This window comes from Cupressus sempervirens, chromosome 3 (assembly GCF_028749045.1).
Source record: "Cupressus sempervirens isolate cs-2001-9-10 chromosome 3, ASM2874904v1, whole genome shotgun sequence".
Lineage (NCBI taxonomy): Eukaryota > Viridiplantae > Streptophyta > Pinopsida > Cupressales > Cupressaceae > Cupressus > Cupressus sempervirens.
In genome coordinates this window covers 929,375,292-929,397,766 of record NC_143120.1, presented here as the reverse complement: position 1 = coordinate 929,397,766, position 22,475 = coordinate 929,375,292, and the positions used below count along the sequence as shown (strand labels likewise).

General features: G+C 30.7%; 1 protein-coding gene across 4 annotated transcripts; it reads right to left on the bottom strand.

Moving 5' to 3' along the window:
• Positions 1-2,490: 2,490 nt before the first annotated feature.
• LOC149569793 (uncharacterized) lies at positions 2,491-18,311 on the bottom strand. Of its 4 annotated transcripts, none has more exons than XR_016362810.1 (4): positions 18,180-18,311; positions 18,031-18,106; positions 2,906-3,026; positions 2,491-2,818 (listed from the first exon to the last, which is right to left on the bottom strand). XR_016362810.1 is itself a non-coding variant. In XM_089822517.1 (4 exons), the coding sequence occupies exons 3-4, from the start codon at positions 6,233-6,235 to the stop codon at positions 5,727-5,729; spliced, it is 405 nt and encodes a 134-aa protein (XP_089678643.1). In that variant the 5' UTR covers positions 6,236-6,254; positions 18,031-18,106; positions 18,180-18,311; the 3' UTR covers positions 5,150-5,726. The 4 variants fall into 4 exon arrangements, 2 of the variants coding, with proteins under 2 accessions (XP_089678643.1, XP_089678642.1); XM_089822517.1 differs by lacking the exons at positions 2,491-2,818; positions 2,906-3,026 and adding exons at positions 5,150-5,855; positions 5,960-6,254; XR_016362811.1 differs by lacking the exon at positions 18,031-18,106 and having other exon boundaries at positions 18,180-18,261.
• Positions 18,312-22,475: the final 4,164 nt, after the last annotated feature.

The following is a 22,475-nucleotide window of genomic DNA, read 5'->3' as shown; positions in this document are numbered from 1 at the left end:
CTATCTTGTCAAATACTAATTGATCAACATTGTAACTCCATCATAATTGCTCCTCTTTATTTAGCAACTTCACTAGCTCACCTTGTTATGACTTATTTTCAAATTCTCTTCATCAATCAATTGATATGGCAGTCTATACTATTAGAAAATGTCTTACTAGTAAGGTTTGACATCAATGAAAACATAACAATTATTCCAATTGTAGTTCCCAATGCTTTCTAACCATTTCCTCAATTTCGGGCCAAACAAAGGACTCTTACACCTCTTACACTTTTCAAAAGTGTGAATGTGGATCTTGTCACTACATATCTCTTACACATTTCTTACACACACTTACATATGTGTACTTGGAGTACATATTAACCCATCACATCCAAGTTTCTCACACATGTGTGATCAAAGTTGGGCATTGCACGAGTTATGTGTCCTGTGTGACATCAACGTGGATGCCTCCTCCTTGAGGTCTTCTAAAATTTTATAAGTAGAGCCCTTGTCTCAAGCATGTCCATCTCCCATATACAATAGGGTTATACTAGTATTTTTAATCTAGACCATTTAATACTTTGTTAAAGCATTTAGATTTATTGCATATAAATCTTGTCTTGGTAGTTAGATGCATTCATATCTAGTTAATACTTCATTTAGATATTAGTTTTCATCTACTTCTACTTTACAATTACTCATCTAGATTCTAGTTGTAGTTACACTTCATCCCTAATTGCATTGAATGATTTGAGAGTAGTTGAATCTATAAATATCTCTTAAAACAACCAATCATCATCATCTTAGGTTCTTACATTTAGTTTCATCATTATCTTGCATTCAATACCTATCATTTTGCATTATGGGATAAAATATACTTATGTCGGGAGATCACACACACAATCCTCATCATGAGAAAATCAACATGTCATGGATGCACTTGTTGTGCTATGAAGTTTTGAGAAATTAATAGTTGTAAATTAAGTTTATATATGCTTAGTTGTGAATGATTTTATATGATTGAATCTTTGTTTCACTAAAGTTTGCTTGTTTGAGCTTGATCCCAACATGCCACATTTTCTCATATATAAACATATTTAGCAATAATGGAAAAAATCATTAATTAAATAATAAACACGTAATTAATTAGACAATTTGTTTGCAAGAATATATGATATCAAACTTGAACAAACCAACTCTTCCTCTATTACTAGCTCTGGACATTCTCCACAATCTTATTTGCAAATTCATGGTCATAATGCAATAATACTATTTTTTTCCTTTTTAGTCATAGTGAGATTGTTATATCAAGCTTCTAGCAATGATGTCAAGATTTCATAAAAAATAGTTCTTCAACATTTTATTCCCATTCAAGGATGAGTTGAAGTTTCTTGTGAATCTACACAATTGCAAAAGCTCTAAATTCTATATTGTTTGAGTTTAAAAACATGTATCATCTTTCCTATCTATTTTCTTCTTGCATTTTCCAAAGTTTGCACATAACAATGAAATCTCTTAAGTGATTATTTGTATATTATAACATATTATGTGTTTCAATCAAGAAATGATTGGAAACAAGTTTCGAGCCTTTCTTTTTTTACACAAAAAAAACTCTCCAAACTCTAAACCATCAAGAGCTCTTGGACTGCATTTGATTTAATTTTAATGAATACATTCCTTTGAAAATTCAATGAAGTAATTATCAATACTATAAAAGAGTCCATTGTAATTAAAATAACTTCATTTGCCATACTTTTAATATTTTTTTTCCAAACATAACATACACAGCTAAACTACCATTTCTAAAGCCTACTTATTTCTTCATTCATTTTTTTGGTCATGTTTGAATCCTCAATGAGTGGATACATTGTTAACTTAGGGTCCATTTGGTTGTAGGAATTGTTAAATGTGACATCCGTCAATGCTGGAAGAAACTCTCTTCTGGAATTCACACATTCTTAAAATAACTTCTGGAATATCATTTGAACCTGTTTGGTTGTCCTGGAAGAAGAGTCGAAAGATGTATATTCTGTGTTTGCTTGCAACAATTAAAATAGGAATTAGAATAAGTTTTTTTTTTTTAATTGCAATAATTTCATTTTTTTGAGGTCTGGTTATATTTTAAATATAACAAAAAATGTTTTTAAGAACTAAACTTTTTTGTTAATTATTTAAAAGCAAGTATCATATTTTAAATTTTTGTTGACTTTATAGTTAATGTATAATACAACCTTTGAAAAAAAAATTCAATTAAATAAAATTATTTTAAAATTTTATTCATTGTATTACATAACTACTTATAATTGATTTTTAAATATTTTGGTTTATTATTTTAAAAAATTAAAAAGTTATCATTTTAAAATGTATAGTTTTGATAGCATTGGCATGACATTTCAACTTAGTTTAAATCAAAATATTAAAATCAAAACTTAAATCTTTAAAAAAATACAAATAAGTCATATTTAAATGATCTTTCACCATGATTTTAATTAAAAACTTGACACACAATTTATTTGTAAAGATAATTTTATAAAAGTTGATAAAAGGTCTCAAATCTAGTACGAGTCTTTTTTGTCATTTTAGAAAAATCCTATACAAGTTCTACTTATGGACTTTTTCATATATGGTCCCAGCAAATAAATGCAATTACAAGGCAAAGAAAACATCGTAAAAAGTAAATTTCAGCCTTCTAAGCCTTGCAATGCTTGCACTTTATTCCTTCATCACGAACTATACTTGTTGTTCCTTCGTCACTCCTTGTTATTCATTCATCATGCAACGTACTTGTTGTTTGTGCATCATTGACCCAACCATAGAATCCACACCCATCATGTCCCTACAATAGAAAATCTTTATTAGTTCTTAGCATAATAATTAATTATTCATTACGCTAATTTTAAAGAATACTAATTATAATAACCACCTTTTTCTGTTTGAGCAACACCAAAATTTATGCCCAGGATTTTTTGGTGCATTAGAGGTCTTTAACAAACATGGGCCAACACCACAACAACATGTTGGCACATTCATTAAAGCCATCAACCCTACAACATCAAAAGTAAATTTGTTATATGAAAATACACCCTACAAAAAATAAAATATATTAGCATAAATCAATGTTTGGAATGACAATCATAAAATACATATAAGCATTGTAGGACCAAGAGAGTAGATATTATCTTGAAGATCAAAATACTATCATACAGGGCAAAGACTAGGATTAGAGACCACCATGAGCATAGAAGAGAATTCTCTTATGAAAAACACAACGATCGCACTGTCATAAAATTCAAGCAATAGAGTTGTATCAAATGGAGAAGGCAACTCAATGAAGAAAGAGTACCATTTGCCATTGAGTAGAAGGCAAATGATTGAATCATGCAACTCAAGAAGGCTTAGGTAGGCTTTAGGAAACCAATCAATTATGCAATCAATTAGAAAATTAAACATTCAATTGAAATAATAAGGGAAATCATGATAATAGTTGAATATTTGTTATTCCTTATTTCAATTTTGTACTAGTGGTTTAAATTTTGTAGTAAAGATATGAGTTTATATCTAAGTCTGAGTTGATAGAATAGAGATTTGTGTCTCAGTTGAATGAATAGAGATTTAGTTGGTAAAATTCAAGGTTTCATTTATACTTATTCATATGAACTTAATAGAGAGATCATGAATTATGTCAACCTGGTTCATGTATTCTGAAGTGATCAACAAGCTAATTGTTTTTATGTTGGGTACTCAAGACTTCATTTAAAGGTAAATCTATAATATTTATGTGTAGTTTGTATATGCATCTATGCAACTATAGAAGATTGAAAGAAATTCTCATAATTGCTAATTTGATTTGCGATGGGCTCATTTTAAAGTTTTGTTTGGAGATTCAATCTTATTTTGCTAATTGATTTGGAATGGGTTCATTTCAAAAATGTTGTTTGGAGATTTGACCTTATTTAGCCATAAATTTCAACTTGTTCAATTTTTTGTTGTCTTTTGTTTCAACTTAAACTATTTGAGTGAATTTTGAGGGCATTGTGTGAAGCTTGGAGACTTGGTTGTCCTGATTGAGTGGACACTTTGCTTTGTGGATTTTAATTGTAGACCTTCTTGTGTTCTCTGGAGGGATGTCTTTCACATAGGGAAGTACAATGTGGTGAAGTCTTCTTGGAAGACAATGTGTCTAAGAAGTTCATTGAATGTGGAAAGATTAAATTGATCAGATATGTGACAGTCAAAATTCTCTCTAGTATTTTGTATGACAAAAACTCTAATCTCCATCAATAAGATGAATGATGCAAGTTTGCATGTAATCTATAGCAAGGATAGTTTTACAATGGTTGAAGGAGACATGGTGTTGGGAAAGAAAGTTCATTTTAAAACTTTATATAGACTTGATGCTAGCACAATGAACAAAGTTAATGAATCAGTCTCAAAAAACTTGTGATGGTTAACTGTTGTTCAACTGAAATGATTCCCTCCAAGCAAGGTGTTGTTATTCTTCTAAGCACTGTTAGGTGACTATAGATCTAAAAAGGGACTCTTGCCCTTTAGACAAGGCAACATTTTATATAGATACTCTAAAAAAATTTGACAAATGATAATTTAATAATATAAAAATAGAATAAGATTAACTTCAAACATCAAAAACATAAAATATAAATAAACTCACAGTTTTAGAATGTATTGACTTCAAAAATAAATAACCACAAATTCTCAGTATATAGAGTTTTTTAATTGAGATAGAGTTTCGTTGCTTAACATTTAGATTTTACTGGTAATGTATAAGACTACCTGTCCATATTACTAGGGGTTGCCAGTAAAATTCATAGAGATTTCAAAGCAAGAAGATTTCATAGAGATTTTGAAGCCATAGTAGCAGCTACAACTATAATAGGAGTTGTTACAACCATAGTAGCAGCTACAATCACTTGTTAAACTTGTAATACCACCAATGACATAAGGCAACATGTTCATATAACATAGAAAATATACAAAATAGTTAAACCAACCATATTTTGAAGGAAACCATATTCAAAGTTGATTCATAATGTATACAATCACGAAGTAAGAAAGGAAGATGTATTTAAAGATAATTAAAATTATATAAAAATATCATAAGGCATGCTATCAAGTAGCCATAATTAAAGGTGACGATAATATAAAACTATCATGAGGCATGCTATCAAGCAACCATATTTAAAGGTGAATGTAATATAATCAACCATTTACAAAATTGGTTGTTACGGTATCTAGTCAAAATGGTTTTAACAAAAATCATACATATATTGTGTTGTTTCTAGACTCTAGAGTCCTCCATACTTAAGTAATATGTATTTGATTCTCTCTGAGACAATCATTCTCATAAATCCTTTTGCTCTTGTTGTTTCAACTAAAAATACATCATATGCCCTTATCATTACTTCTTCAGTAAGCCCAGGAATGGCTTTGAGGGCATCATACATTTTCTCTGCAACTGAATTAGAATCTTCTTGATCCACTTTGATAATGTAAGGCTTTGACATGTCCTCGTGAATCTTATTCAAGGCTTCAAAAATGCTATCCATGGAACTAGCCATGCTTGCCTTCTTCCTCTTTCCCTTCTTTGATGAGGATGGTGATATTCTTTGTCTAGCAGTAGTAGTTGAGTGGTGGGATTGAGAAAAATTATCATCCAAATTATCATCAACTGGTAAACGAAAATCCCCATCATCATCTAGATTGATGATCTCATCCATCATGTGCCCTTATTCTATTTCTTGTGGTGTGGCAGCTGTAGTACCTTCTACCATGTCATTTCCCACAATAATGGCTAACTCATTATAGTATTGGAATGGCTGCCTTTTATAGAATTTTGCATTTTTTAATTCCTTCCTCTAAAATGTTGGCAACACAAAAGAAATGGTTATTTCACTTTCAATACTAACTTTACAAGAAAAAAATCAACTTGAACTCAAATGAACTTCAAATAGCATTTTACCTTCAAAAGGTCATTCCAAACACTATCTTTAGCATCCATAGATTGTGTGGCTTCATTCCAAGCAAACCTGCTAGTGTTTCTTAAATCTTTCATGATTCTAAATCTTGCCTTCCATGTTTTAAGTTTATTCTTCAAATTATCTTTGCTCAATTTTTGCTTCAAATCTTCATTGAAGCGTCGCTCAATGGCAATCCAAGCTTCTTTTTTGAATCCGCCTTCACCTTTTCGACCAAGTTGGAGTTGCTCTTGTAGCAAGTCAAGGAACTTTTGTTCCATCTCTCTTGACCATAGTACCCTATTTGAAGATGAAGGTACATTGCTGGTCTACATAACGTTAGCCATGCTATTGAACAAAAAAAAAGGTCATCACTCATGTAGGCAACATAATATAATTTTTATAATTGACCTTGCCACATCACAATCTATCATGCCAAAAAATGAATAAAAAGAAACTAGAAACTTCATAGATAACAATATCAGATAAAAAGAAATTAGAAACTTCATAGATAAAAAAATCATATAACATAATGAAAGTTTCAATACAATCAAATCTTAGTATACAACAAGTAAAATTTCATTTTACGCCTTCTTTGTCTTTTGAAAGCTACTAATCAAACAAATATATAAGCTAAAAAATTACTACTTTTGTTTAGAAGTGCGAAGGACTTTTTTATTCCAATAAATGCTAGCTTATATCTGATACACCTGAAAATAGGGGATGATTGTGACATTAAGATTGTAGCAAAATAAGCATTAAATTATCAAATAATTGTTTTTCAACATCATTGTATGGTACATAGGTCCTAGGATGTTTATGTGGCAACAACTAGTAAATAAATATAGGATCTTGTTAGAACTAGAGTTTGTGAGAGCCTTGATCAAGTGTAGATCTCTAGAAATGATAGTGAATTAATTCTCAAAGAATCCCATGAGCTATTCAGGCATAGCCCCATGCAATTAGCTTATTAATTTTTTGGTTAAGTCAAGGATATTTTAATTTAAGGACACAAGGAACAAATAAAGTAAAACATGAAGGGTCAATATTGATTATTAAATATTATCTCATTTAAGTGCAAGAGGTAGTCTCAATGACTTCCATTAATTTGGAGAATAAAGAGCAGGTATTTGCACAGAGTAGAAACTCTGCAACTCGCGTACAAATCTGATTGAACAAAGCTGATAAAGTTGTGCACTTTTCCCATTGTGCTTTGCAACTCAAAGAGGATTTTCACCCCACAAACTCCAATGTATCTCATGTGCATAATGTTATTGTGTGTTTTCCTTGAATCTGATTCCAATGTTGTACACTGAAAGTGAAATATTTGTCAAGTAATCACTTTTAACACACATTTTTCTATTAATGTAATCTTTACAGTAGCCAAGCATTAAATGCATCAACATATGAACTAAATGTATTTGTGTAGGAAATTGTATCAATCATATATTGTCAAATTATGGATAATGTTTACACAATAATGAGTTATGACATCCAATTGGATTGCTTAGCTAGATAAATTATGCATCCTCTTTGTAGGATGCAAAACTTCTGAACCCAGATTGTTTTGTAGATGATGCTCTTGGGCTCACTAATGGTTTCAATTTGGTTTATAAGACTTCTATTTTATCTTTGATAGTGATGAAGAGCTAAGTGTTGCCCAATCTCTTATAATTCTGGTTTGGTTATATTTAGTGTGAACAATTGCAAATCTATATTTGAGATACAATGACAAACTGAGAAGGTGACAATGGATCTTAATTGGATCACATAGCATTAAACCTCAGGGCCACATATCATACACATTCAAAATTCAATAAGGTATATCATGGAGAATCGAAATGGTGCATTGCAAAGGCCCAAATATTAATATTTCATGCCACAAAGGAGCTAAATTAGCAGGCAATACAAATTGGAAATAGTTCACCCCTTCCTACAGGAAGGTCATCGTAACAAGAAAGACCACCTTTACAAACTAATAAGTAATCAACTACATCAGTTGTCATTGACAAAGGTGACTGAAAACAAGCCATGGCCCATGTGAGATGGATAGGAAGTTGATGACTTGCTAACAGAGCTCTATAAGAATTCTAACACAACTCTAGAATGAAGCAAGAAAACCAACAAATTGAACTACATACTATTCAGTCGAGGTTGACTATTCAAATGGAACCATATAGTAGGACCTAAATATAGAATGTTCTAAAAACTTCCAAAACTCACAACTAAGATATTCATTCAAGATATTCAAAATCTAGATTATTATGTAGGAACATAAACAAGATTCTAGCAGCTGGATTTTCTTCCATTCATTCAAGTGTATTCCCATAAGCATCATATATCATTCATAAAAGTTATTCAAATACCATCCAAGTACAAAATGTATAATATGTCTAAAGTGCAACTAATTGCCTCATCTATAGTCTTCCCACATCCTCCTTGCTATTTCATCACCAAACTTCCCCCAATCATCTCTATCCCATTGAGTCATCCCATATGTTTCAAGGTTTGGTACATTTACCCCCTCACAGTCATCATCCTCTTCAATTTCAACTTCAAATGGAATGTCGTCTTCTATCATAATGAAATTATGCAATATGCAATATGCCAAAACAATCTTTGTTTGTGTCATGATTGCATAAGATGTTGCATGCCTCAAGATAGGAAAGTGTTGCTTCAAAATGCCAAATGTACATTCTATTGTATTCCTAAGTGAGGAGTGTCAATGGTTAAATAACTCCTCCAAAGTGTTTATTGGATTTGCTCTACAAAACTCCTCGAGGTGGTAGTGTGTACATGGATAAGGGGCAAGAAATCTTGGTACGTTTGGATATCCCGCATCAACCAAAAAGTATTTTCCTATACAAACACACATAAAATATAATGTCATAACCTTGACACATTTCTTATTTACTTCACTATATAGTTAAATACAAGATGATTCCACATATCGGGTAGCACTACCAGTGGATCCGATCTTGAGAAAGCAAAAGCAAGAACACAACTATTTGTGACTGACCCTTCCCATCCAGCAAGAATGTATTAGAAATTATAATCAAAGGAACACACACCCATAACATTTTGCGATAGCTTGACTTTCTTATCGCGATATTTGGCTTGTATGTCCACATCGACAGTAATAGGTATATGAGATCCATCAATTGCTCCAATACAATCCTACAAATAATGAATTTATAATTAAATTTCCATGAATACAATTTCAAGTTAAAAAAAAAATGTTCCAATAGGAGAGTTACCTTGAAGTATGGGTCAAAATAGTCCTTCCCAAGAATTTCAGGAGTGGTAGGAGTAGCAGGTATCAAGTAATTAGTATGTAGAGCTAATACAACCTGCAATACCTTGTGGAAGTGTTAGCTTATTGTCTCTCTAGAGTGAGAAAAGTTATGGGCAATCTTACAATTCCTCAAATTGTGGCCAAGGGTATGGAGGAATATCACTAGTTGTTCTTCCAATGATATGTTTAGTGTATAGTTAATGCTTCCATTTCTCCTAAGAATTTGAGCTAGGCAAAAGAAGGCTGTTCTACTCATGTGAAGTTGGTCATGACAATCTATCTCAGTTGAATAGATGATACGCTTAGAAAATGGAATTTCATCTCTTCTTCGCTTACGCCTCTCTCCTCTAGCTTCTTGTGCAGATGTTGTAATAGATATTGCAAGGGTGACAAGAGTTGCTAGTACAACAAGAATTACTCTATTCTTCCTAGCAATGAGTCCATGAATCCTTGGATCATTAGCAAGATCCATCAGTGACCTAGTACACATAAGAAACCTTTTAATTGATTATCAACAAAAAATATTTCTCTAAAATTTAAAATATCATGCCAAGTAAACTAGAAGCTGAGGAAATTTAGAACCTAGTTTCAAATACCTATCATATACTTTTCACACATAGTTCTCACTCCATGGAGAAGTTTGAGAGGTTAAATAAAATCAAGAGGTTCTTGTGCAAGAACTAGAGAATTGTATGCAAATCCAAAAACAATTGAATAGTTATAGACGCAAGCCTATAAGGAGGAGCAACAATCCTAGCCAAGCTCAAGCTCCATTCAAAGCAAAGGCCAAAATATAAATTTGACCATCGAAACATGAAGTAAATGTCAAACAAAAACATTGATTAGATCAATTAGCTTGTTTCAAAGTAGTGCAAAGTTTATATGCTGCTCTCTCTAAAGTTGTTCATTTAGATTTTAGTTCAGTTCGCTCAGCCATATAGAGAGAAGGGCCAATTGAAACATTGTTTTGGTTTCCCTTACTCAACGCAACCAACTTCTTTTGCAAGGTTGAAGAGCATCCAAATGTTCATTCCCTAGGCGTATGAAAGTTACCACCAAATTATAACTGGAATGATGTTAAACATTGGTTATGAGACAAATTTATCCTTATTTTTTATAAGGAGAAAGATCTATTGATTATGACTATTGTTTGTGGAAGATGCGACTTCTATGTGAAATTTATTAGGTCTTGCACATTTTAGAGTTGGTACTTTGTTTATTAGAAGGGTGGTTTGCTAGAAAAGAGAGCTCTTTGGGGACTGAGTTAGAAGTCATTGTAAGAGAATTTATGTTGTTGTTGCATCCACAAATATAAGTAGTTTTCCAATTTGAAACGATTCTACTTATGTTGCAAAAGAGAAATATGCATCTATTCTTAATATTATGGTCACTGTTTTGAGATCTGGAGAGCTTTGTTTGCAGATTAGAGTATTCTACATTAGTAGTCAGTAAATTTCTAATTAGTACATAGGAGTCTCAATTTTGAAATAGTTATCTTTAAATGGAAAAGCAAAATTTGACATTGCATGTGCAAAAATTCAATTTCATGATTATCTTGGAAAGAGATGAGGCTTTTCAATGGACACAAGGTAGCCAATCAATCCAAACATAGAATGCCCCAGAAAAATACAGGACTCAACTTGTAACTTCTCAAGGATGGCCAACAAATCACAAGTGTACCCACAGAGTGTTGAATGCCTATCAAAGTCAAAATAGTTTGGAGATCCTAATATGGAAAGAATATTTGATACACAACTAGGAATACAAACTACTAGAAACGTTTTATGGGATCAAAGTTCATGTTGGGCACTTTTACAAATAATTGAATTTTCAATTATAGACCAACAACTTCAGTTCCTCAAAATTCTTAACAAACATAACCTAAAATATGTTCTATTTTGCTTTTTATATTTAAAAGCATTAATAAATTGAGTAAAACATGATAAAAAAAATTGGGATTTTAGCCAAGATTGTTCCACCACTTTGAGTGGAATGATGAAGGAAAGTGGTTCGAGTAACCTACCCAATATGCACTATATCACTATAAATGGATGCTATGAGGCATGAATAATTCAATAGATTACTATATGTAGAAGGCGCATTAGATAATTGATACCTTAATAAACATATTAATATTTGATCGTGCTTCTTGATAACCAATATGTTAAGACAGTCAAAAAGTGGTATTGTTTACATCAATATGTAAAGATAGTAGAAAAGAGGTATAGTTTGTATCAATACAGTCAAAAAGAGGTATAGTTGAGATTGCACCCAATTCTTAATTCTACTTGTGATTAGAAGTCTCTAGTAAACAAATGTAGTGAAACGATTTAGAACATTCATTCCTAAACAAACTATCATTAAATCTTCAACACGATCTACAAAGTTGTGTAGAAGGGGCATTTAGACTACTGATACCTCAATGAACATATCAACATTTGGTTGTACTTCTAGATAACCAATATGTAAAGATTGTAGAAAGAGGTATAGTCTTATAAAAGGAAAATATGTGAAAGCAATGACTTGTACACTTCGAATTTAGAGCCATCAAATCTCTGATCTGAATGATTATGAGAAGACTAGATTCAAATCAATGCAAGTCATCTTAAAATCCACTCCAAACTAGTTAATCAATATTAATGACAGAAGTCAAATCACAAAATTCTCACCAACTTGGATCATTTCTTAAAAATTGAAGAGTAATCAAGACCACAAACTATGAATCTCATCTGACAGATTTAGAAAAATTGCATCCTCATTAGCAAACAAACAATTGTACTAAGATTTTGGCTGTAGAGACAATTTGTGAAATGCTACTTTGAGAGGGTTAAAGCTCTATACAGGGCATCAACAGAGGATCTATCAAATTTAACACAGATGCCCACATAGCTAGTACTCAAAAGTGAAAATTGGTTATGGGACGCATATGTATACTATTAACTGTATCTTTATTGTTGATGAGTAATCACAGAAGGTAAGACAACGTTGCAAGAACCAATGAGTAAGCTCAGTAATTTATTAATCACTCCTCACATAACATAACTTTTTAGTTCAAAGTGAACTGCCATAAATGGAGCACATGCACAGGAATCTATTGCTTCGCAAACTTTTAAATTATTGAATACACTTTAAACATTCAACCTAAACACGTAGAATCACACACTTAACACAAACAACAAACAATCATGAAATTCGAGTGTATCAGTAAAAAGTTTCTTGATTTTTTTGAATACGAATTAAAAATAGTGAGAGAAACTCTCTTAATAATACACTGAATGCATGGAATCCACTTAAGCTTATAAAATACAAGCCCTATCTAGACTTACTAGAACAGAGTAAACCCCGATGGAAGGAAGCTTTTCTAAGATAATCTAAGCTTGTCTAGACTTAATCTAAGAATGCCTCAAACAACTTCGAGGAAGATAATCTAAAGCAACTTGTAAGAAAAAGTGATTGAAATGATAAAATATAATAAAATGAAATAGCATGAAATAATAGATTTAATTCAAGAGAGCAAGAAAAGTTTTACCATACAAATGATACAAGATCAATGGAGTAATACCAAAAAGGAAGCAACACAAGAGACAAGAATTTGATAAGGGGAAAGCAAAGAAAACCCCTTGTGAGTATTATGAATGAGACAAAAGCCTAAGAATGAGAGAGAGAGAGAAGAAATGGAGCAAAATAGCTCATTTACAATAGCATCAAAAACTTGATGTGAATAATGGAGACTAGATGAAAATGAGAGAGAGAAGCACCTCTTTTAAAGAGATGAGAAAGGATTTGCATGTCTTTGCATGTGTAACTCCCATTTCTATGAATGCCACATTCATAAAAGGTGTGTGCAAAGTTTCAAGTTCCTCTTAAGGAGGAATATCTATTTTCCTTATCAAAAGAAATACAAAAATGAGTTGTCCTCACAAGTGGACAATAGGACAAGAATGACATGTCCTTTACATGTGGACTAGAGGACAAATAAATAATACATAAGGGATACCTTGGTTTATCCCAATAAATAAATAAATACAACCAAGGAAAGATTATTAATTCTAATACCCCCCTTTAATTTTTACTTGGAGAGATGTTGTCAAAACCAACTTGATTTTTGAAATATCTTCATTGTGCAAAATATCTTCATTGTGCAAAATATCTCTTATTATCATGGGTACATCATTGGAGAGCCAAGAGAAGTGGATAATTCTTCAAGTGTGTTACATCTTCAAGTGGATTCATGTGGCATAGGATCTGTACAACGAATAATGATATCTTGTATGTGTCTTGATGGATTACCTGAAACATAGAAACAAAAACAACTATCCACAAAGATAATTTCATCTTATATTCAAGTTAGAAACTTTTTATGTATAAGTAAATTCTCATAGAGTGAATATAAGTGTAACTTGGTACCGCAAAAAAATCAAGATAAATCATATCCTGCAAAGAACAAATATGTTATCAAAAATTTCAAGAAAAGACCATAGAAAAGGCTAGCTAATGAATCCAACATCAACAATGCTTCAATCACGTGGATATAGACAGTCCACTAATAAGTCATTTTACTACAAGTTAATGGGTGATCAATCCATAACTTGCATGACTCATGATTTAAGCAAAGAAGTATACATAACATTATATGACATATTTTCAAAGATGTCAAAGGGAAGAAGTATGAGTATTAACAATTGACTGCCTTCAAATAAGAGTAAAATGCCTTCAAGATGGGTCAAATTAACTAAAATTGGAGGAAAACTCCAATAATAAATGGTATTAACTATAAAGTGCCAATATGGCAATAGAATGATGCTAAAAAAACATAAATTACACTTATGTGCCAATCAATAGAACAAAATAAATGTTGAAGGCAATAGTGTATAATAACTCATAATCTCCAAGGAATAAAAAAATAATTATGTGAAATAAAGAATGCATTCATATTTGATAAGTCACAAGAGACACAATAATTTGTATATTTATCAAGATATATATTTGGGCCCCCATATATACACATGAATAAATATACCTAAACTATCATGGTATGAAATCATGCAAATAGAATTAAGATCATATATAGAACATAATTTCTAAGCAACATACTAAAGAGAAATGCCAAAGATGATGAAAGAGAATTATTAACATCAAACAATATTTGCAGTAATTAATCTTCCTAGGTTGAAGTCCACCCATTCTAAAAATTGATTTCTTTTACTAAGTACTTTTTGAAACCATTTATTTTTTCTCTTAACAAATTTATCACTAGAAGAAGAGTCATGATGTATGAATGCATCATTTGTTTCGACATTAGCATTATTGCCATTATCAATATTAGCAGTATTACCATGATCTATAAATGCATCATTGCCATTACCATTGTAAGAAAGAATAGGAGGAATAAAGGTAGATATATGAGGAGTAGGGTTTAGAGAAGGAGGTTGGTCCTCCACTAACACAATTTTGCTTCCATGAACTTGTTCATTTTGAGCATTAGAAGAATCATGCACACCATTTCCTGCAAAATAAACATTCGTGCTATGTGCACTTTGTTAGTAATAGGATTATAAGCTTGATAACTTTTGATATTTTGTATGTTTTCACTCATGCACTTTGTACATGCCATCTTAGATGAAGCAATAGGAGGTAAATTTTCAACTGTATTAGATGAGATATGCTCATTTTTCAAATGAGCAAGCCTTTCATGCTCCATATTAAAAGTAATATCTTTGTGCAAAGAGTGTCTAGAAGAGGTGAAGCTAGAAAATTTAAATAAGTTATCATGGCCTAACTTAGCATTAGCAACAACTTCATTAGTGTTAGGATCAATAACAGAGCACATGTCTCTATGAAACTCAACTTTGTAATTTTGACATAATTTTACAACAGAAAGAAGATTGTATTTCAACTTAGGAACATAAAGGACATCATGTAATTTTTCATTTGGAATATTAACATTATCAAATCTTTCAACTTTGCAACTATGATTATCAACTAATTGAATTGAAATATTAGAAGGATCGGATTTTAAAGAATCAAACACTTATTTATGAAAAGTAACATGTTGAGATGCACCAGTATCAATAATCCATTCTAAATTTTTAGGAACATTGTAATTAACAGTAAAACCATGACGAGATGGATGAGAGTTTTGATTATTGTTATTGATAGGTTGCTTATCTTTTTGTTTTTTAAAACAATTATTAGTTACATGACCATCTTTTCCACAATAAGTACAGTGAGATTTTTTATTAGATTGATTAGAATGAGTATTATTACGATGAGTGTTTGGATGATTATTGTGATTATTATTATTATAAGTATTGGGAGAATCATTATTAGAAGATTTGAAATTCTGATTTTGACTTTTAGACACAAAAGCAAGTTCATTAGATTTAAGAGTATCAAATTGTAACAACTTAGCTTCCTCTTGACGTAACAAATTTTGAAAAATACTATAAGTTAATTGAGTAGACAAAGTAGGAATAGCAAGTTGAGAATGAACATTAGTAATAAATTGTTGAAATTGTCTAGGAAGACATTTTTTTTAAATAATGGTAATTAATCTAATATCAATGAGAGTAACACCTAATCCAATTAATTGACTTTTAATATAATCAAATTTAAGTAAAAATTCATCCATAGATTTGAAATCAATATACCTCAAGTCTTCCAAATTGTCTTGCAATTGAATCTTGTGTGATTCAGATGGCTTGTCATACGTTTGCTTTAAAATATTCCAAGCTTCGTGGGCATTAGTACAATAAAAAATTAGAACATATAAATTTGGGTTAAGAGATATACCAATGAGGCCAAAGGCTTCCTCATTTTTAGTATTCAATGCATTTTTTTAATCTTGTGTAGCCGAGGTACCAGAAACTACAGAAAGGTCGGTAGCAACATCTAAAATATGCTTAAAATGGAATATAAATGAAAGATGAGTTTTCCAAGCATGATAGTTTGAGTTATTTAACTTGATTTCTGGAATTAAAGTCAACATGATTTAAAAATTACGTTTAAAATTTAAATAATAAATTTGAAATAAAAAAGTGAGACTTATTATTTACAAGAATGTTAAATAATTATTAAGAGATTTAGAGAGTCAAAATTAAAAATTAAAATGTTCCCTGCAAAACCACTGGTCAGATTGAAGAAACATGAAAAATAAAAATTTGAAAAACTGAAAAAATGTGTTACACACAGAGAGCGATAACTTTTTTAATTTAACTCTATTTTCAGTAAAATTTAAAGGGTTTTTTCATTTTTATGTCTTCTAAATGCTATTCAAATTTTAGCCAAACCTAGATCACGGATTGAGAGATATCATAAAAATACGAGCTGTTGTCTTAAAACTTGAAAAACAAATAATACTGCACATATAGTACAATAACTTTTGCAATACTATTATGATACAAATGAAATTTAAAGGGTTTTTTCATTTTTATATTTTCTAAATGCTGTTAAAATTTCAACCAAACCTAGATCATAGATTATGAGATATAAGAAAAATATGAATTGCTGTACTTTCCTTTCTAAAACAAAAACAGAAAAAAAACTTAAAAAACCTGCAACAGAAATAGGGTTAGATATAATAAAAAATAAAAAATAAAAAATTCTTTGGCGGCAAGCCTTCCAAAGGAGGTTAGAAAAAATAAAAAATGAAGAACACTTTGGCGGTAGACCTTCCAAAGAGGGTTAGAAAAAAAATTTGAAAATTAAATAAAAAACTTGCAAAAAAAATAGGAATGAATTTTTTTCTTCACTTCTCCTTTCAACAAAGTTCTCCAATATGGTAACCTTCACAAAAGCTCAAAATAAGGATTAGAAAACTCTGATACCATGTAAGAAAAAATGATTGAAATGATAAAATATAATAAAATGAAATAGCATGAAATAATAGATTTAATCCAAGAGAGCAAGAAGAGTTTTAACATACAAATGATACAAGATCAATGGAGCAATACCAAAAAGGAAGCAACACAAGAGACAAGGATTTGATAAGGGGAAAGCAAAGAAAACCCCTTGTGAGTATTATGAATGAGGCAAAAGTTTAAGAATGAGAGAGAGAGAGAGAGAGAAGAAATGGAGCAAAATAGCTCATTTATAATAGCATCAAAAATTTGATGTGAATAATGGAGACTAGATGAAAATGAGAGAGAGAAGCACCTCTTTTAAAGAGATGAGAAAGGAGTTGCATGTCTTTGCATGTGTAACTCCCATTTTTATGAATGCCACATTCATAAAAGGTGTGTGCAAAGTGTCAAGTTCCTTTTAAGGAGGAATATCTATTTTCCTTATTAAAGGAAATACAAAAATGAGTTGTCCTCACAAGTGGACAATAGGACAAGAATGACATGTCCTTTACATGTGGACTAGAGGACAAATAAATAATACATAAGGGATACCTTGGTTTATCCCAATAAATAAATAAATACAACCAAGGAAAGATTATTAATTCTAACACAACTTTTATGGCTTAGGTGCGATTCTTTTTCCTGATTTTGGTGGATTGCAAGGCTGAAATTTTCTCTTTGCTCACCTTCATCCACATCCATCAACTTTACCCTCCAATATGAGTACTACCTTGCAATATACCTAAAAAATAATTCAAACACAGTTGCTTGGCAATTGCTTAAACACATTGAGGAAGATATCTACACCCCTCCCTATTATTTAATCATCAATCTGTTCTAAAACCAAACCGAAAAAATGCACAAGTATTTGACATTCAAATGGCAAAGGCAGAGCTAAGAATCTCTAATAAGAAATATGAATTGCGGTAAAATGTCGTACCCACACTAATAAGAAATAAACCTTCTGCAAATGCTCAGTTTCTCACTCGCTAGTAGCCAAAGAAGATGCGATCAAACTGTTAACAAGCAAAATGTTAGATTGATGAAAACCTATTTGAGGAAAACGTGGCAGGAAAGATGGCGACTCACCTCATGAAACCTGTTCTTCAATGCAAAAACCTATAGGCTTGATGCACATCCACAATAAAATGTATTGAAAAACCTAAATTTTACCCCAAAAATCCACGCTTGTTGCTGGACTCGACCAAGTATTAAATCGAGTTTAGAAAATAGTGGAATAGGAATAGGCTATTCCTATTCCACCTATTTAGTGGGAAGTCCGCCATGTAACGCCCCGCCAAGGGATCCAAAAGAATTAACCTAAAGTTTTACTAAGTTTGCTAAACATATATTTTTTTTTTAACAAGAAGTATAACGTACACATCAAACACATAGTAGCAGAAGCAATAACATGTAATCATTGACAACATACATTGTAAGTTACATTTCTTAAAGATCCCAAGACGTTGAGTCACGTTTAAATTTAATTAAATCTAAGTCTAACAACTATCACATACATATGAAAGAATAATCAAAAAGTCCCATGTCCATAATATACATTTGTTCCGAATGCCTCTCGGCAAATTAATTCGGAATGCTCAATCATCCACTGTACAAGTCACAGGGTATGAAAGGCTTAAAAGAATATACATATGTAATAATACAAATACATCAACCTCCATGAATCCATGATACAAAGTACAGTAAAGATATATACAAAACTATTCACCATACTTGATATGTCCATACATCCATAATGATAAAACATCTAACATAAAATCTAACCATCCATCATAATAATCAAAGGACATAGTGAAGGTAAATCCCAATCACGAAAACTCCAGCCACGGTGACCACAGAACGGATCTCAATGGTAAGAGTAAAAGCACTACCACCCGACCGCGTGGAACCTAAATGGTCCACTCCCACCGCGCTGAGGAGATAGTCTCAAGTCCCAAATAGGATAACAAAACACAAAACACAAGTACTCTCTAAGTCCAGGAAATCTTATAAGTATGCTAACTCAAGGGTTCCTAAAAAGATCGACATCTAAATCCCAGAGGTACCACAAAGACACGTAGGAAACCTAATATGCAAGCGGGAAAGTGTCATCGCAAAAGTCACGTAGAAGTTACCCGAGCAATCCCTTAGGAATCCCGGGTCCCTACTGATCTCTGCGGCCATTAGTATCCTCTCGTACTGACAAGGCATACTATGGAATGCAAGGTCGTAACCAAGCGTTCTCTCTACCCCATCCTAGTCTGTACTAGCACTCAAGGCATGGGAGAGAACATACAATTATCTTATTAGGTTCATTTTCCCTTATTTAGTGTAAATTTTTTCACTTATTAAATCAACTTACAATGGGTTACTCTAGGCAGCCTCTTAGGGCCCCGATCCCCATTGCAAGCCACTTCCCGACTCTACACATAGATAACCTACCCTAGGCTCATGAAATCACAAATCAAGAATCATAATAAAATCACCTCAGTCCTATACAAGCAACTGAAAAACATCATAAAAGATAAGCCACAAAATTACATCAGTTCTTCATGAGCAACAGATAAGCATCCAATAATAATCATATGATCACGACAGTTCTCTATCAGCAACTGAAGGCATCAATGATAAATCACAAAATCCAATGGTTCTCCAATGAGCAACCAGAAAGTATCCCAATAGTAAATTACAATACTGATCGAAGACTCCAAAATGGTCAAGTCAAAACATGACATCATCAAGAACATAACAAACACTTCAGTCCTCTCAAGCGACCGAAAAGAAAACCAAGTATAACTGATCGAGACTCAAAAAGGGTTATCAAATATAACTGATCGAGACTCGAAAATGGTTAAGTCAAGTATCTCAAATACATACACCTCAGCTTCACACAAAGAAATTGGAAAGCAATAACAAACAGTAAATACATCCATCATAGAGCATACTATCACATTACCTTGGTTGGTTTGAAAAGATCGAGAACAAATCATCATAACATCACATTCACAACCCCGAGCCTCTGGGGACAACCTAAACTGGTCAACGCTAAACCAACCCCAAAACACTCAAACATAAACAATATATAGAAAACATCATAGTCTCACAATTGGTTTTGATTTGAAATATACAGTTGAGTTAAACTATAAGGTTTTAGTTTTCAGTGTTTATTTTCAAATAAAAAGTTTTATAGTTCAATTTAATTGATAATATACTATTGAGGTTTCCATTTCCAGTTGAACGTATGTTTTAAACAGATAGAACCCATAGTTCACCTTTACAAAGTAACCCGTTCCTAACTCCAAATGAAACACCTAATTACCCTTAATTGATCTTAAGTCAAAGTCCTAAAACAATCTAAGGTAATAATTAAATTATTAATAATCCTTGTTGATTATAATAATCTGAGCTTCCATTAAAATCGATGTTATAATATTAAACTTGCTTACACAAATATTCGATTTAATTAATCTTAATTAAGTCAAACTATAACTAAGATTAATTAATGATACATAAAGAATCATATTATATTTATTAATAATTTATTTATTTATAAAATTATTAATAAATAATAATAAAATTTCAATATAATTAAAAATTTAATAATTTTAAATTATCTAATAACAATATTAAATAAAGTAATTCTATTTAAAACGTTTTTTTTTTTTTTTAAACGATTTATAAAAATTTAAATCGTAATATTTTTTTTTTTTTAAAATATAAAACAAATCTCCATTTTCGATTTTAATAAAAGTATTAAATAATTAATTTTATTTTAAATAAGATTTATTTAATTTTATTAAAACAATATATATATATATATATATATATATAATAAATAATGTTTATTTTAAATTTAGTTTGATTTAATTTTCATTAAGACAATATCCTCCAAGGAAAATATATATATATATATATTTTTAAAACTTAGAACTTTCAGTTTTACATTCAAAATCCTTACCTAAATAAATCTTAATTTCTAAATCAAGAAAACAAGGGTTCTAATAATTCATCCAGTCTCCATGGATACAGAAATTATTGACGAACAATTAATAAATTCACAATATTGAAAGCTTAAAACTTTCATCACAGAGAATTCGGATTTACAAATCCCAGACACGAAGAAGACAGGAAAGGATAATTGCATATTTAATCGATAATCAACAACACAAGACCCTACCTGATCCTGATGCTATTATGAAATCCCCAGGAACTGCAAGAGAATTCGCTCCTCTCAATAACCTTCTTCCCAAAATCTTTCTTTGGTATTTGCCTTCTGAAAATCGCTTCCAAAAGATGTCTCCCCAAAATTTCCCGTCCAACTTCGTATATCCCAAAAATGAACTCCCAAAGTTGTGATAAGCAATTTCTCTTCAATTCGGGGCACTAATTGTGCATTTACCCGAGAAGACTCTTTGCACAACTCAGTTAACTCCAAATTAACCTTTATTATCTTTTCTTATTCTTTTGCATTCAACTTTCATGCACATTAAGTTGAATTATTAAATAACTTTATCTAATATTCCACTTGACTTCTATTTTTAATCTTTATTACTTTTAATCTCATGCGCACTTTATGAAATTAAAGTAACATTATTATTTTCACTTATTTTATCTTTTAATAAACTTCTTTTATTTAATCTTATGCATAAGTCATGCGAACTAGAATCTTTTATTAAATAATTATATTTTCACTTTTTAAATTATTTTAGAAACTAAATTGGTAAAAACATTTATTAACTCAAATAATAATAATATTTAGCATTTATTTAAAAATGAACTCTAAATATATTATTATTAAATTAACTAAATATTATCAAGTTCTAAATTTAGACTTAAAGCTTTTATCTCCAAATTTAATTCCTTTCATTTAATTAATTTCTCAATTTAAATAAAAAAATAATTAAATATTAAAATGTCATAATAATCTTCTATTAAATTAAATCATTAATTAATCGTTTTAATTAATTTCTTTTATATTTAAACTCATGCTTAGATCATGCGATCTAGAAACCTTTAATAATTTAATATCTTTTCCACTTTTAATTTATTTAAGAAACTTTAATTGATAAAATATTTATTAATTCAATTAATAATAATATTTAGCATTTATTTAAAAATGAACTCTAAATATATATTATTATTAAATTAAATAAATATTATCACATTCTAAAATTATACTTAAAACTTTTATTTCCAAATTTAATTCTTTTTATTTAATTAATTTCTCAATTAATTAAATACAATTAAATATTAAAATATCATAATAATTTTCTATTAAATTAAATCATTAATTAATCCTTTTAATTAAACTTAATTAATAGAAAATACATCAAGGACTCGTAAAGCAACATATGAAAACCCATCATAGAAGAACACATACTAAAT

Coding starts and splice junctions, on each gene's coding strand:
- LOC149569793 (XM_089822516.1), bottom strand. Junction 5,856..5,959: donor TTTGGAATGACCTTTTGAAG/GTAAAATGCTAT, acceptor CCAACATTTTAG/AGGAAGGAATTAAAAAATGC.